Genomic DNA, 16,185 nt, shown 5'->3' on the forward strand with positions numbered 1-16,185 from the left:
ATGGAGACAGTCCTGGGTTCTGAGTGATGCCTTATCTAGCCAAATAGTCCCTTCAAGCTTCCAGAGTCTAGCCTGTTCCCGGAATGGACATTCAAGCCAAAATACAGAACAGTCGGTCACAGAGGGACGGGGAAGAATATTTTGGAGGCACAAAAGAAAAGAAGAAGACATGAAAGTAGGTATGTAAATACAAAGTAGAAAAATACTGCTTTGAGCTTACACTGATCCAGGGTCGTAGCTACTCCTGCTCTCCCTCCGCCCTGTCCACCCGCGCAGGCTTCAGAGGAATTCCCACATTCTTCTTCGCTTGATCCAAACTAAAACCGTGTTGCTTTCTCCTTAAAGAAGCTGGTCCCAGAGCTCGGGCTTGGGGTGGCAGCCTTACCTCCTGCCAATGGGATTATTCTTTTGTCTTTTCCCACTGCAGCTCTGTGCGTGAATTTTGTGCCATCAATCAAGTGGGTTTTCCATAGTCACGCAATCCAGCATCTCGCTCGCTGGGCGGAGGGCCTCACACAGGCGACAGAAAATGGGTTTCTGTACCCTCCTTTCTAACTTCCGGAATCTCTTTTCCTCTCTCCTTCACACTCCCACCCATTCCTGCTGCCTCTCTCTCTCTCCGTTCTTCAACTGTTTCTTTTCATTTTCACCTCCCTCTCTCCCTCCATTTCATTCACTTACTGGTACACCCCCTCTTTTCAATCACATCTTCCACCCCTTTTCATCTTCCTTGCCTTTCCTCAGCTGCTCTCTCTTTGTTCCTTCTGCGTTCCTTTGTGAATCTCTCCCTCCCCATTCACCCCCTCCCTCCCTATTCACCCCCTCCCTCTGCGTTCACCCCTCCCTTCCCATTTACCCCATTCTCTCTCCCCACTCACCCTCCACCCTTCCCAATTCACCCCCTCTCCCCATTCACCCTCCCTCCCTCCCTCCCCATTCTATTCCCACCATTCTCTCTCCCTCTCCATCCTCCTTCCCTCCTCATTCGTTCTCCCTTCCCTCACTCACCCCATTTACCCCCTCCTCCTCCTCCCTTCCACCTCTTGATCTTTCCCTTCTCTCTTTCCTTTCCCCTGCTACCACCTTTTCCTCACACTCCCCTCCCTCTCTGGCGCTCGAGCTTCTCTCTCACCCCCCGTCCCTTCCTTCAGCCTGGTTGCTGCCCCTGTCAGCTCATTCCTGTCTCAGGCTCGGCTTCCAACATCTACGTGTGATATTCCGTATCTCCTTGCTCCTGGCCTGGGCCAGCGGAAACCCTTTGCTCATTTTCGTCTTGGCTCTTATTTTTTCCCTTCCTCTCATTTCCGAGGATCTTAATGATCTCCTTTCTGTTCCTCATCTTCCGTCTCTCCCATTTTCTCTGTGCCCTCACCTGTTCAACATTCCCCAGACCTGGGAAAACTTGTGTATTCACCCATCTATGCCCCTCATTATTTTATACATTTCAGTGAGATCATCTCTCAGTCTCCTAGGGAATAAGATTCTAGCCTGTTCAACCTCTCTTCGTGACCTGGCAACATCCTTGCAAATCGATTCAGCAGCTCTTTCCAATTTGCTACTTCCTGTAATAATTGCGCTTGGACTGCTGTAAGGACCGCTTCGAAGAGCACCTTTGCACCATCCGCCACACGCAGGACTTCCTGCTGACCAGATGTTTTAATTCTGATTCCTATTCCCAGTCCACAGCCTCCTCTTGTGTCAAGATGAGGCCACCCTCAACATGGAGGAGCAACACCTTGTATTCTGTCTGGATACCCTCCAGCCTAATGGCATGAATATCGATTTCTCCTTCTTGTGAGCAAGTTCTGTCCCCCTTCTCTATTCCCCACTCTGGTCTCTTATCTCTTCTCACCTGCCTATCACTTCCCCCCAGTTCCCCTCCTCCTTCCCTTTCTCCTATGGTCCACTCTCCCCTCCTATTCTCCAGTCCTTGACCTTTCCCACCCACTTGGCTTCACCTATCACCTTCCAGCTAGACTCCTTCCCCCCACCCCTGTCTTTTTATTCTGGCACCTTCTCCCTTCCACCTCAGTCCTGAAGAAGGGTCTCGGCCCCAAACATTGACTGTATATTCATTTCCATAGATGCTGCCTGACCTGCTGAGTTCTTCTGGCATTTTGTGTGTGTCGCTTATTAACACGTATCCTAAAAAGGGTCAACTAAAACTGCACACTAAACTCCAAGTGCGGCCTCACCAGTTTCCTGTACAGCCCCTGAATTTTTATACTTATCAGAGTACATCTCCCTGTTCACTGTTTTGATTGAGGTCAAACTTCCGCCTCCACTCCGTTGTCAGTGATCACTACTAACAAAGAGGAGGCGTGCAGTGGTGAGGCTAGGCGAGCGGAGGTGGGAGGAGGCGGAGGCTGGAGTGAGGAAAGTCCCGATGTTTGGATGATTTAGGCGCTGGGCCAGATTGAAAAGGTCAGAGTGTCGGGACCGGAGGCGAGGCGAGGGCCGGTTCTGCTTGGTTTAACTCACTCCTCCGCAATGCTTGCTTGGCCCTGCGCTGAGCTGAGGCCATGGCCTGCTCTGTCTGCAGTGACGCCTGGTCTCACGTCTGTGGTCCTGCAACATTTACCCGGCTCTGCGCTGAACTGAGGCTGTGGCCTGCTCCGTCTGCAGTGACGCCCGGCTTTGCGTCTTTCATAAAACTTCAGCTCCGAATGCTAGTTGCTTGCTTTTATCGTTTGCATGATTTTTTTTCTCTCTCTGTGCATTGGGCGTTTGATGGATTTTTATGGGCTCTTTCAGGGTTTCTTTGCTTTGTGGCTGCCTGTAAGGAGGTGAATCTCAAGGTTGTGGAATATATACATACTTTGACAATAAATGTGCTTTGAACTTTGACCTGAAGGATTAGCACTGGGTTCTCTCTTCATGGATGTTGCCTGACCTGCTGATTACTCTTTATTTCCACTACGATTGAGGGCGGCGTGGTAGTGTGGCGGTTAGCGCAATGCTATTACAGCACCAGTGACAGGGGTTCAATTCTGGCACGGTCTGTAAGTTCACATGTTCTCCCTGTGACCGCGAGGGTTTCCTCTCAGTGCTCTGGTTTCCTCCAACATTCCAAAGATGTATGGGTGAGTAGCTTAATGGGTCACGTGGGTGGTCATCACAGCACAGGACAGGCCTTTCTGCCCATTATATTATGGCTACCTTTCGTGTGACCCCCCAGCATACTGCAACGTTCTGATAGCAGATTAGACACAGAATATAGAACAGTACAGCACGGTGGGTGTCAGGGTTGGAGATCTGTCTCGACCAAAAGAGGTGTAAGGCGCTCCTTCCCTCAGCTGTCCTGCACATCACTCTTGGGCAAGATGTAGCACCTGCTTAGCACCCCCCCCCCCCAATCAGGGTCACATGAAGCCATGGGGGCAGGTGGTGGACGCTCCATTGAGCAGCTGGTGTATATCACGATTCCTGGTCCTGCGACCATTGATGCCAGGCATTCTCTGAAGAGTATTGATAACGGCTGGGGTCACCCGTCTTTGTAAAGACGCTGCCCAGAAGAAGGCAATGGCAAACCACTTCTGTAGAAAAATTTGCCAAGAACAATCGTGGTCATGGAAAGACCATGATTGCCCACGTCATAGAACGCATGAATGACAGCACAGTACAGGCCCTTCAGCCCACAATGTTGTGCTGACCCTTTTAACCCACTCTAAGGTCAATCTAACTCTTCCCTCCTCCATAGCCTTCCACTTTTCTATTGTTATAAGGATCACAAGATCACAAGATCACAAGACAAAGGAGTAGAAGTAGGCCATTCGGCCCATCGAGTCTGCTTCGCAGCTCCCCCACGAGCTAAACTATTCACCCATCTAGTTCCAATTTCCGGCTTTTTCCACATATCCCTTGATACCCTGACTAATTAGATACCCGTCAATCTCCTCCTTAAACACCCTCAATGATCGGGCCTCCACAGCCATATGTGGCAACGAATTCCACAAATCCACGACCCTCTGGCTAAAAAAGTTTCTCCTCATCTCTGTTTTAACTGGGTACCCTCTAATTCTAAGACTATGGCCTCTTGCCCTGGACTCACCCACCAAGGGAAACAACCTTTCCACATCTACTCTGTCCAACCCTTTCAACATTCGAAACGTTTCTATGAGATCCCCTCTCATTCTTCTATACTCTAATCAATACAGTCCAAGAGCTGACAGTTGCTCCTCATATGTTAGCCCCTGCATTCCAGGAATCATCCTTGTAAATCTTCTCTGAACTCTCTCCAACATCAGTATATCCTTTCTAAGATAGGGGGCCCAAATCTGCATGCAGTATTCCAAATGAGGTCTCACTAATGCCCAATAGAGCCTCATCAACACCTCCTTACTCTTATACACTATTCCTCTTGAAATGAATGCCAACATAGCATTCGCTTTCCTTACCGCCAATCCGACTTGGTGATTAACCTTTAGGGTGTCCTGCACGAGGACTCCCAAGTCCCTTTGCACTTCTGATTTTTGAATTTTCTCCCCATCTAAATAATAATCTGCCCGATTATTTCTTATTCCAAAATGTACAACCATACATTTGTCAACGTTGTATCTCATCTGCCATTTCTTTGCCCACTCTCCTAAACTGACTAAGTCTCTCTGCAACCTTTCCGTTTCTTCAACATTTCCTGCTCCTCCACCTATCTTGGTGTCATCCGCAAACTTGGCCACAAAACCATTTAATCCATAATCCAAATCATCGATATACATCGTAAAAAGAAGCGGCCCCAACACTGACCCCTGCGGAACACCACTAGTAACCGGCAACCGATCAGAATAGGATCCCTTTATTCCCACCCTTTGCTTTCTGCCTATCAGCCAATGCTCCACCATTTCAATATCTTTCCTATAATTCCATGGGCTCTCATCTTATTAAGCAGCCTCATATGCGGCACCTTATCGAAGGCCTTTTGAAGATCTAAATACACAACATCCACAGCCTCTCCCTTGTCAATCTTATTCGAGATTACCTCAAAAAATTCCAATAAATTGGTAAGACAGGATCTTCCCTTCATGAAACCATGCTGGCTTCGGCCTATCTTGTCGTGCACCACGAGGTATTTCATAACCTTGTCCTTGAGGATTGACTCCAATATCTTTCCAACCACCGATGTCAGACTAATAGGTCTGTAATTTTCTTTTTGCTGCCTCCTTCCTTTCTTAAATAGCGGAACTACATTTGCGACCTTCCAGTCCTCCGGAACCATGCCAGAGTCTATTGATTCCTGGAAGATCATTTCCAATGCTTCCACAATCTCCAAAGCCACCTCCTTCAGAACCCTTGGGTGCACCTCATCCGGGCTGGGAGACTTATCTATTCTTAGTCCACTTAGCTTCCCAAGCACTTTCTCTCTAGTTATCTTGACTGTACCTAATTCTATTCCCTGATACCTCTGGCTATCAGGTATATTGCTCATGTCTTCCACTGTGAAGACTGATGCAAAATACTCATTCAGTTCCTCCGCCATCTCTTTGTTATCCATTATAATTACTCCAGCATCACTTTCAATCGGTCCCATATCTATCCTTGTCACTCTTTTACTCTTCATATATTTAAAAAAACTCTTAATATCCTTTTTCATGTTAATTGCCAACTTCCTTTCATAATTCATCTTTTCTTTCCTCATGACTTTCTTAGTTTCTTTCTGTAAGTTTTTAAAGGTCTTCCAGTCCTCATTTTTCCCACTAATTTTTGCTTCCTTGTACGCCGTTTCTTTTGCTTTTATTTTTGCCTTAACCTCTCTCGTTAGCCACATTTGTGCCATTTTTCCATTCATGATTTTCTTTTTTCTTGGAATATATTTTTCCTGCATTTTCCTTATTTCTTGTAGGAATTTCATCCAATTCTGCTCTGCCATCCCTCCATTTAGGTTACTTTTCCAATTGACTTGGGCCAGTTCCTCTCTCATACCCCTTTGTAATAAAGATCAGAGAAGCACAGAGAGAATCTGTAATTACCCACAAGTAACCTTTATTGTCTCAGCTAAAATACATGTGGGTTCACAAATTAACCACCTGTGTGCACTCCTCTAGAATCCCTGACCCTCCATGAACAGTCAATGCAGAGAAAAGGTATTACCTGGAGAAGGGGTCTACACTGGCCAGGCATTCCTCGTGGTCCCACTCCAATCTCCACATGTCCGTGGGGTCATCCACGTCAGTGATGGTTGGTCTCTGGAGAGTTATTACTCCCTGGTACTTGAAGCTCCTGACTCTTATAGTGTTCCTCATCAGTTCAAATGATGCATTTGCATCCCGCTGACTCAAAGTCACCTGACCTAGCTGGGTCACCTTCTTACTGGCTCTTGTCCAGGGCTACAACCAGCATTGTTTTATGGTCTCTGCTCTCAACCTTGTTCCTTTGTCCTTTTCAACTCTGGTTCAGACCAGGTGACCCAGACACTGGGTCTGATGAGATTACAGATTGCTTCTCCTGCAAGCCTGCTCGTCTGAGAGTGGTCTCAGGTTTAGCAGGTCATTAGCTGAAGCTCCTTGTGTCTGCATTGAATTGCTCTGATCACATTGTCCCAGAGCAAGAATCAGCTCAAAGAGTTCACAAAATGGGGGGCTGCAAGGACAGTTTCACAAAATGGCCACCTCCATCTCCTTCATGCACATGTCAAGAATAAAGACGATCGGTTTGCCTACTTCTACTGTTCTTCATTCATTTGAATTCAATGATTTGTAGACTGTAGTTCTTTCTGGCTAACACTATCAACTATTTGCACATCTAAGAGTTCTTTAAATATTCCTAATATATCTGCCTTTACCACCACCCCAGCAGTGCATTTCATGCACGCACCTCTCTCTCTCTGTAAAAATCTACCTCTGACATTCCATCTACACTTTCCTCCAATCTCCTTAAAGTTATGCCCTCTCGTATTAGCCATTTTTGTTGAAAAAGGCTCTGGTTATTCACTCAATCTAAGCCTCTTATCATCTTGCACTTCTCTACCAAGTCACCTCTCACCCTCTATGCTCTCTAATCCAGGCACATGCTGGTAAATCTCCTCTGCACCCTCTCGAAAGCTTCCACATCCTTCCCATAATGAGGTGACCACAACTCAACACAATATTCTTTGTCCATTATCGTGGAGTCTCTCTAAAAAAAATACTAGTTGCGTACTGAACGTTTCGGTATTTATACTAGTGTGTGTGTGTCGACAAACTGTTTTGGAAATATCAGGAAAATTGCACCATTTTATTGAAAGGTTTACATGTCATTTTTTTTCCTTATGTTTTCCCGGTCAAAGTATTTAATGCGTTGAGGAATGTTTCACCATCGCTGATCAGCAGTTGCCTTACTGTATCTGAAACAGGACTTCAGACCGTGGTGGGACCACCGGTGGGGTGGGTACTCAAACGGCCTAAAGCCCTGGTCCTTCTTGAGTGGCTGCAAGAGCCTCTGAACTGAGAGGAGGATTATCATTGAGGTTCTGGGGGCTGAACAAGTTTGGGATGTCAGTACTGAGGAATCGAGCATTTTCATGTTTCGGGTACCCTGTTTTCTTGATCCACAGTGAATTAAATACAATTTAGAATACGAGGATCGGTCAATCCCTCTACCAGGTCCCACTAAACTCTTCCAGGGAAGTTAAGCAAGGATTAAATACACACAGTCCCACCTTTGGCTCCCAGGGAGGTTAGCTAAGGATTAAGTACAAAGGAAAACTCCTTTACACTGTCCAATCTAAGCCTTCCAGGGAGCTAGAGTATTGGTTAAATATAGAGGGTGGCGAATCCGAGGAATTCTTTGTCACAAACGGCTGTGCAAACCAAGTCATTGGATATATGAAGGTTGGTAGGTTCTTGATTAATCAGGGCATTGGGGGAAGGGAGGAGAATGGGGTTAACTCAGCCATGATGGAATGATGGAGCAAACTTGATGGGCCAAATGGCCCAATTCTGCTCCTAGGTCTTATGCGCTTCTTCTGTGTGTAGGTTGGAGTACCTTGTTTGCACTTGTCCTATCATTCTCCCTCTGAAGAACGCCCTTCTATTATTCTGTCGATCATTTTCCCCCTTTCCTATTCTATTTTGTTCCCTAATTAATTACATGGGGCATATAATTCTGCTGGGGCTTTCTGATCTCAATGAACTGTGCCTCACAGCATGCAATTCCAGCTCCTGAAGAGCTCTCCACCAGGAATGGCAGCTGGAGAACATGACCTATTGACCGTGTTCCCACCAACAAGCTAATTGCAGCGCTGCCACGTCAGAGGCAAAGGAGTGGTCACTTCTGAGTAAGTCAGTTAATGAGGCCGGGCGTGTCTGTCCCTCTTCATCCCCAGGCTGTTCCCATCTGCCAGCCCACAGGAGGATGAAGCTGGGATTCTGGGGAGCCGGCATCTGCTTCCATCAGTAATGGGTGGAGAGGTTGGCGACATGTCTTCCAGCAGCATTGTGTGGTCTGTCTGTAAAGGTGGGTAGGAGGTCAGAGGTTGGCCAACGTCGTCTACCGTCTGTGCTTGAAGTAAGCTTCCACTGAAAGAGAGATGAGAGTAATTCACTAAGCGTTGACGTAGTGCTGAGGCTTTATCAAGCACTGGTGGGGCCTCACTCAGAGTATTATGAGTAGTTTTGGGCCCCTTATCTACGAAAGAGCCGGCTGGTGGCGTAGTGGCATCAGCGCCGGACTTCGGAGCGAAGGCTCCTGAGTTCGAATCCAGCCGGCTCCCTGGTACGCTTTCCATCTGTGCTGGGTTGAGTGTCGAGCGAGCAACCCGACCTCGTAAAAAAGTAATTGCCTGCTACAGAAACATCAACAGCAAAAAGTTGATGGCCTATGCTCCCTGTGAGTTTAAAAGGAAATTTCCTTCCTTTTCCTTATCTAAGAAAGGATAACCTGACCTTGGAGAAGGTTCAAAGGAGCTTCATGAAAATGATTCTGGGATTGAAAGGCTTGTTGTATGAGGAGCGTTTGATGGCTCTGGGCCTCTACCCACTGGAATTCAGAAGGTTGAGGAGTGACTTCATTGAAACCTATTGAATGTTGAAAAGCCTCAAAAAAGTGGATGTGGAGAGGACATTTCCCATGGTGGCTGAGTCTAAGAAAAGAGGACACAGCCCCAGAATAGAGGGGCATCCTTTTAGAATGGGGAGGAGGAGGAATTTCTTTAGCCAGGGATTGGTGACTCTGTGGAATTCGTTGCCACAGGCATCTGTGGAGGTCAAGTCTTTATGTAAATTTCAGACAGAGGTTGATAGATTTTTGATGAGTCAGGGCATGAGAAGGGATAAGGGGAGAAATCAGGAGATTGGGGGTGAGAGGGAAAACGGACCAGACATTAATAAATGGCAGAGCCAATGACTGAATTCTGCTCCTGTTTTATGGTTGGTATCAAGAGGTTGCTGTGATGCATCCAGTGGGTAGTGGGTAGAGCGTGTCACTCCTGTTTCAGCTTCCACCACTGGCTAGCCGTCTTGCAAAAAGGAGGGCGGAATATGTAAGTCTCTCCCTGCCCGTACATAGCCTCCCCAACAGCAAGCCTCATGCAGTGCCTCCTCTTTCGTGTTCCCCACACAGAAACCGAACTCGTTTCAGACTCAGGCTGAGCTACCGAGGATGTAGCACGGAGGCCCACTGGTGTGTGGACACGGCCTGCTGCTCGTGAACCAGATCCCCAGCTGTGGGTAAATAGACCCACTGCCTTGCGGGCAGCCTCGGGAGAGATGAAGGCTACGGGGGTAAGCCCAGTCCGAAAGTCCTCCTGGCAGCTCCTGCAGCCAAGGTGGTGCCAAACGTACTGCTTCACTTTCCTTTGGACTACACCGGTGAGGTTGAGAGGGGGACCGTGACGACTGGGCATGCCAGGCTCTCTACACCTTCTGCCCAGGCTTGTGGCCTGGAGAGGTCACATGACTCCATTGCCTTTTGAGACAGACGGATGTCATCATCATCGTCATATCCTATGGTTTCATGGTCTAAATCGAGGAAGTAATGGACACAAAAACTCTTTATTGGTCCCCATTACCTCCCTCCTTTGCCTTGCCCTCTCTCTTCTCACTGCCTTCAGTAAGCAGTGACTCTGGGAAACCTCCTGACTCGGGTCCCGAGCAACACACACAAAATGCTGGAGGAACTCAGCAGGCCAGGCAGCATCTATGGAGAGAAATAAACAGTTGGCATTTCGGGCTGAGGCCCTTCTTCATTCCTGAAGCGCTGGCTGCTTATTCCCCTCCATGGATGCTGCCTGATCTGCTGAGTTCCTCCAGTGTGTTACTCTGGGATTTCCAGCACCTTCAGGATCTCCTGTATCTATGATTCGGGCCCTGATTTGGCAGTGCACCTGCGCAACGGGTAGAGTTGTCGGCTCCGAGCTTCAGCGACCCGGGTTTGATCCTGACCCCAGGCACTGTCTGTGTAGAGTTTGCAGGACCTCCCTGTGACTGTGTAGTTTTGCCCTGGATGCTCCAGTTTCCTACAGGATTCCAAATTGGGTCCCACTCTCAACTCTGTGGGAGCTTAATTCCAGAATTCACTTTGTTCGATAGAGACAGGACCTGGGGTGTGGAACCAGGGAATGGACAAGATGGGCTGAATGGTCTCCTATTCCATTCTATGAATTGAATTTACATATCTCTGTGTTCTCATCACTGGATCTTCACTGGAATTCAGTTAATTAAATATTAAGCTCTTGGTTAAATCAAGGATAAGACTTGATATCATCTGCAGGATATAACAGTTTTCTTTGGTTCAGTTCCCCTTCCCAGATTAGCCCCCATCTCCTCCTCATTGTAGGTCCTCCCCTCCTCCCCCCCCACCCTGGGTTCCTGGACTCTTGCTGTGCCCTGCTTTTCACACCTTCTCCCCTGCCCGTGTGAGGATCGGCATGGTGGTACAGTGGGTAGAACCACTACCTCACAGCACCAGAGAGCCTGGTTCGATCCTGACCCCGGGTGCTGTCTGTGTGGAGTTTGCTCGTTCTCCCTGTGACTGTGTGGGCTTCCCCACGTGCTCTGATTTCCTCCGTTGTCCCAAAGGTAGGCTGACTGGCTGCTGTAGATTTCCCCGAGTGTGTGGTAGAGTCAGGGGCGACTTGTTGGGAAGTTGAGAGTAAAATTAGATTATTATTGGAAATGAGTGATGGTTGGTGTGGACGTAGTGGGCTCTGAGATGAACCTGGTATGGAAACACCAATGCCCTTGAACGGAAAATCCTCCAAAAGGTAGTGGATTAGGTCCAGTCCATTGCGGGTAAAGCCTTCCCCTCCATTGAGCACATCTACATGAAACGCTGTGGTAGGAAAGCAGCAGCCATTATCAGGGACCCCCACCACCCAGGTCATGCCCTTTTCTCACTGCTACCATCAGAAAGAAGGCAGAGGAGGCTCAGGACTCGCACCACCAGGTTCAGGTACAGTTACCGTCAGGCTCTTGAACAATGGAGATAGCTTCACTTGCCCTATAATTGACACTGGAGAGGGTTCAGAGAAGATTCACGAGAATGATTCCAGGAATGAGAGGATTACCGTATGAGGAACGTCTGGCAGCTCTTGGGCTGTGTTCCCTGGAGTTCTGGAGAATGAGGGGGGATCTCATAGAAACATTCGGAATGTTAAAAAGCCTGAACAGCTTAGATATGGCAAAGTTATTTCCCATGGTTGGGGATTCTAGGACAAGAGGGCACGACTTCAAGATTGAAGGACGTCTTTTTAGAACTGAGATGTGGAGAAATTACTTTAGTCAGAGGGTAGTAAATCTGTGGAATTTGTTGCCACGAGCGGCTGTGGAGGCCAAGTCATTGGATGTATTTAAGGCAGAGATAGATAGGTTCTTGATTAGCCAGGCATCAAAGAGTATGGGGTGAAAGCAGGGGAGTGGGGATGACTGGGATGAATTGGATCAGCCCATGATTGAATGGGAGAGCAGAATTGATGGGCCGAATGGCCTACTTCTGCTCTTATATCTTATGGTCTTATGAAATGTTCCCACAACCTATGGACCCACTCATTATGCTCTCATTATTTATTGGTATTTATTTATATTTGCATTTGCACAGTTTGTTGTCTTCTGCACTCTGGTTGATCTTTCATTGATCCTGTTATAGTTACTATTCTATAGGCTTGCTGAGTATGCCCGCAAGGCTGGGTAGGGAAATATTTGAGGGGGAGGAGAATGAGGTGAGGCTGGAGGGTGAGGGGAACATTTGTGGCAGAGAGAGAGCTAGGTCTGCTTTGAGGGGAGAGAGTGAGGGATAGGGGGTAAAAGAAAATGGAGGTAAGAGAACATTTGAGGGGCAGAGTGAATGAGGTAAGGCTGGAGGGGGGAGAGGCCAGGGGTCGGAGGAGGAAATAGAGCAAAGGAAGGTCAATATTTGGGAGGCAGAGGCAGTGATGTGAGAAGAGACTGGGGAAGAAAACTGCGAGGTGAGCTGATAGGAAAAGGGGAGATGGTTGTGACGTAGGAACTGAGGTAAGAGTACCTGTGTATTCTTGTGGTGACATTTGCTGATTCATCACTCCATTGAAGGCTGCTATCCAGTCCCGGCGATCTCTTTCCGTCTCACAGGTGAACAGGAAGTCCCGGTCCGGCGTTACTATGGTGATGCCGAACTGCCAGCTCCCGTTGCCCTGCGTGCCAGGCGGAAGTCCCTCTTTGGCCATGTAGCCATTGTCGCTGCTGCCGATGAAGACCTCACCCCTGGCAAATGCATCCTGTGGGGACAATGTGCACAGCGGCCCTTTAACACGTGCTGCCAGTGGCTTCTCGATCAGCGACCTCCCAGATTACTCCCACTCCCTGCAGCCCTGCATCCGTGCCCCCTTTGAAATTTCTTCCTGAACCTGCTTTACGGCAGCGCTCCCCATGCCAACGAAAAATATTTGCCTTCAAACACGAGAAAATCTGCGGATGCTGGAAATCCAAAGCAACGCACACAAAGTGCTGGAGGAACTCAGCAGATCAGGCAGCATTTATGGAAAAGTATAAACAGTTCACGTTTCGGGCCGAGACCCTTCACCAGGACTGAAAGGGGTCCCGGGGACACTTCCCATTCCAAAGTGTCGGACCATGGCCTCCTCTTGTGCCATGATGAGGCCACCCTCAGTGGAGGAGTAACACCTCATATTCCATCAGGATAACCTCCAACCAGATGGCATGAATATCGATTTCTCATTCCGGCAAACAAATCCCCCCCCTCCCCTTCCTCACTCTAAATTTTACCTCCTCTTTCCCTTTCACCTGTGGTCCATTCTCCTCCCCTATCAGATACCTTCTTCTCTGGTCCCTTGACCTTTCTCACCCACCTAGCTTCACCTATCACCTTCCAGCCAGCTTCCTCCCCCTTACCCCACCTTTTTAATTCTGGCATCTTCCCCCTTCCTTTCGAGGCCTGGTGAAGGGTCCTGGCCCGAAATGTCGACTGTTTATTCATGTCCACAGATGCAGCCTGACCTGCTGAGTTCCTCCAGCATTTTGTGTGTGTTGCTCTGGATTTCCAGCATCTGCAGACTCACTCGAGTTTAGGAAAAATCACCTGATTTTTCCAGCTACAGATGCATCTGACCTGCTCAGTATTCCCATCTTTCTCTGTTTTATTTCAGCTTTTTGGCATCTGCGGTTCATTGACTTCCAGTCTCCGTCTCACCCAGTCAGTGGAAATCTTCTCTGTGTTTATTCTGTCAAAGCCTTTCATGGTTTTAGGCCTCTCTTGGCTCCCCCCCTTTGCTTTCTATGTCCAAAGATGAGCAATCACAAGTTCTCTGTTCTACCCACGTCACTGAGGTACTAGCTCCCGATGGCACTCTGGTAAAACATCCTCTGTGTCTCATGTTAGGTCCTTACATTTCCAATCGAGTGAGCCTGTAACCTACTGCAACATTCTGCTATCAGACTGAACATGAAACAACACAGAACGGGCCTTTCAGCCCATGATGTTGTGCCAACCTGTTAACCTCTTAAGATCAATCCAACCCTTCCCTCCTTCATAGTCCTCTTTCACCTAGCTGCCTATCTCAGAATCTCTTAAATATTCCTCATGTACCTGCCTCTACCACCACCCTTGGCAGGGTGTTCCATGCACTTCCACTCTCCATAAATGGTTCAAAGGCTCATTTTTTATCAAAGTACGTACGCAGTATATAACCCTCAGGTTTGTCTTCTCCGGGTAGAAGCAAAGAACACCATGGGAGTTGTTCAAAGACCACCCCCACACAGGAAAAAAAAAACAAATCTCGCAAACGGCAACATGATCAACCAGCACCATGCACAAAAGAAAACAAAGTGTGTCAAACAGCAACAAGGACATCTAACCCCCAAACCCAACCACCCCTGCACAAAAAAACTAACAAATTATGTCAATTAGCAACAAGAACATCTAACCCCCAACCCCCAACCACCCCCTGCATAGAAAAACTAACAAAGCTATTAAAAAAAGCTACCTCCGACATTCCATCTAAATGTTCCTCCTAACACCTTAAAAGTATGTCCTCTTGCATTAGTTATTTCCGCCCTGGGAAAAGATCTCTGCTGTCCACTCTGTCAAAGCCTCTTATATTATACATCTCTATCAAGTCTCGTCTTATCCTTGTTGGCTCTAAAGCCCTAGCTCACTCAACCTTTCCTCATAAGACATGTTTCCTAATCCAGGCAGTATTCTGGTAAATCTCCTCTGCACCCTCTCTAAAGTTTCCACATCCTTTCTTTAATAGGGTGGCCAGAACTGAGCACAATTCTCCAAGTACGGTCTAACCAGACTTCTACAGAGAGGCAACATAACCTCCTGGCTCTTCAGTTCAACCGTTTAACTATTGAAGGATAACTTACTGTACGCCTACGTAACAACCCTAGGAACTTGGGCGGCAACCCTGAGAGATGTCTGGACTTGGGATGTCTCTGATCTCTTGGGTGCTCTCTGCAGTGGGTGAAAAGTCACACAATCTGTTGTGAAATCAGTGAACCAACATCGGAAGCAATGTAACTTCCACTTTTGCTCAGGAAGGGCTGGACCTGCTGGCTACACTATAGTATTGCTGCAAGGTCTCTCTTTCTCAATATGTTTGCTCTCATAGGACAGTCCCTGCCCCAATCGAATATAGAATATAACTCACCACTCTCTGTGTGAAGAACTTATCTCTGAAATCCCCCTGTACTTTCCTCCAATCACCTCAAAATCTTTTCCCCTTGTATTAGACATTTCCGCTCTGGAAGAAAGTCCACATATATGCCTTTTTTCATTTTGTACACCTCTACCGAGTCACCTCTCATCCTCCTTTGCCTCTGGCCCTTTGTCCTACGATGTGTCTGCCATCTAACCTACTCTACGATCAATCTAACCCTTCTCTCTTACTTAGCCCACCATTTTTCTATCAAAAAACGTGCCTACCTAAGTGTTTATTAAATCCCCCGAAGGTGTCTGCCTCTAAGACCACCCCTGGCGGGGTGTTCTACCCTCCTACCAATCTCTGTGTAAAAAACTTACCTCTAACATACCCCCTTATACTTCCCTCCAATCACCTCGAGCACGTCCTCTTGCATGAGTTATTTCCGCCCTGGCTGTCCACTCTATGTATGCCTCTTATCATCTTGTACACCTCTATCAAGCCTCTTCCTTTCACTGTCACTGCATCTCACTGTCCCGGTAACCCGGCCCAGAGTCATCCAGATGTCCCAGTGCGCCAATTCATCACACAATACCATCAGGTGTATTAAATTATGAGGGGGGAGTATGGATAAGGCAAATCCAAGCAGTCTTTTTCCCAAGGGAAGAGAATAAAAAAAAACTAGAGGGCATAGATTCAAGATGAGAGGGGAAAGATTTATTATGAATCTGAGGGGTATATTTTTCCATACGAAGGGTGGTGTGTATATGGAACAAGTCCACAGACAGGCAAATATCCCTCCCCACTGATCCACCCCCGGCACTTTTCCTTGCAAGTGGAAAAAGTGCTTCACCTGCCTCTACACCTACTCCCTCACTGCCATTCAGGGCCCCAAACAGTCCTTCCAGGTGAGGCGACACTTCATCTGTGAGTCCGTTGCGGCCATATGTGTGGCCTCCCGTATATTGGTGAGACCTGATGTAGATTGGGAGACCACTTCGCCGAACACCTCGCTCCAGAACAAGCGGGATCTCCCACAGTGGCCACCCATTTTAATTCCACTTCCCATTCCCATTCCCATATGTCCATCCTTGGCCTCCTCCACTGTCGTGATGAAGCCACACTTAGGTTGGAGGAAC

At 47.8% G+C, this 16,185-nt stretch overlaps 1 protein-coding gene across 1 annotated transcript in view; it reads right to left on the bottom strand.

Annotated features, from left to right (window-relative positions):
- Window positions 1–7,187: 7,187 nt before the first annotated feature.
- LOC140204792 (arf-GAP with dual PH domain-containing protein 1) overlaps window positions 7,188–16,185 on the bottom strand; it is a 103,191-nt gene continuing 94,193 nt past the window's right edge. Inside the window, exons 10-11 of the mRNA XM_072271592.1 lie at window positions 12,430–12,661; window positions 7,188–8,489 (exon numbers count right to left, since the gene is read on the bottom strand). Of these exons, the coding sequence (XP_072127693.1) occupies window positions 8,461–8,489; window positions 12,430–12,661 (261 nt within the window). The 3' untranslated portion in view covers window positions 7,188–8,460. The remainder of the gene's footprint in view (window positions 8,490–12,429; window positions 12,662–16,185) is intronic.

Source organism: Mobula birostris, chromosome 11 (genome assembly GCF_030028105.1).
Source record: "Mobula birostris isolate sMobBir1 chromosome 11, sMobBir1.hap1, whole genome shotgun sequence".
Classification (NCBI taxonomy): domain Eukaryota; kingdom Metazoa; phylum Chordata; class Chondrichthyes; order Myliobatiformes; family Myliobatidae; genus Mobula; species Mobula birostris.